This window comes from Coccomyxa subellipsoidea (assembly GCF_000258705.1).
Source record: "Coccomyxa subellipsoidea C-169, whole genome shotgun sequence".
NCBI lineage: Eukaryota > Viridiplantae > Chlorophyta > Trebouxiophyceae > Coccomyxaceae > Coccomyxa > Coccomyxa subellipsoidea.
In genome coordinates this window covers 1,038,210-1,039,357 of record NW_005178026.1, presented here as the reverse complement: position 1 = coordinate 1,039,357, position 1,148 = coordinate 1,038,210, and the positions used below count along the sequence as shown (strand labels likewise).

At 52.7% G+C, this 1,148-nt stretch overlaps 1 protein-coding gene across 1 annotated transcript; it reads right to left on the bottom strand.

Annotated features, from left to right (window-relative positions):
* Positions 1 to 1,148, bottom strand: COCSUDRAFT_19175 (RmlC-like cupin; the record flags this gene model as incomplete). The annotated part of the gene is made up of 3 exons (XM_005644457.1): positions 1 to 155; positions 492 to 596; positions 977 to 1,148. Coding segments are annotated over 3 exons (432 nt in total), but the record flags the coding sequence as incomplete, so codon positions are not given.

The window sequence follows — 1,148 nt, the reverse complement described above, 5'->3', positions numbered from 1 at the left end:
TTAGGCGCTACTTTCTCCCGGCAGAACACCGCCGCAGCCGAGAGCTGCCAGCACGCACAGATCATCATCTGCTAGTCCCCCGAGCGGCTGGCCGGCTTTGACAAACTCGGCAAACATGTCGTTGGGCTGCATGAGCTCCAGGCAATACATGCGACCTGCAGGAGAATGGAAGACAAAAGATTAAATCATGATGATCGTCTAAGTGAAGAGCACAACAAATATAGTCGCCAAGACTGGTGAGAGGTAGCCAGTTGTTGTAGTATTCCTCTTTACATATCACCCAGCCACCCATTGCTAATTACATGAACAGACAACGACCCCTCTCCTGGGCCAGAGGCATCTTGTGTGCTGTAAGTACTGTGTTTGCAAGGCAGCCCTCCTTCCTTTTCCTGATTCGCGCTTGCACTGGTTTGGACGTTTGCATCCTCTCTCTTGGATTCGACTTGATAGAAAATCCCCAGTTGACAGCATCATTTGGGGGTTGACAAAACCTGAGGGAGATACGTCGATGCCGTGGAGGCTGCGCGGAGGGAACGCCACCGCGTCACCGGCCGCCACCGGGAAGCGCTGCCCGTCGCAGAAGCCCTCGCCGTCGCCTGCACCACATCAGCGCCATGTCAGCAACACACACATGGCACAAAATGCTGCCACATCAGCAAGACACTCATGACACGAGAAGCTCAGTGAAAAGAGGTCGTTGGCTCGTGGGCGCTTGTGTTCTTCACATTAATAAAAAGCCTAGCAGATATGCAGCCCTCCCAGAAGAGTATTGTCCCGCTTTAGAAACGCATTAGTGCATCGTCATAATACAGTATGTTCTTTTCAGAGGAGAAATGTTAATTGTGCCCCAACAAGTTCCAAGATTCGCTTGCATGGAAGGCACACCTCGGCAGGTCTGTATCTGTGACAACATATGATTGCTGCTGCAGAACTGGGAAAAGGTCAGCTGGAAAAAAGAGAAAAAAACAGGACCTACCTGCAAGGATGAAGAAGAGCTCCTGGGAGGATGGGTGCGTGTGAGGCGCAGTCTTGTGCCCCGGCTCGAATATTTCGAGGCCAAAGGTGAAGGGAACGCCGTCTGCCATTGGGTCAAACACCAGCGCCAGCCGATTTGTCTGGTTGGGCAGGCGATACGCGGCCAGGTCCTG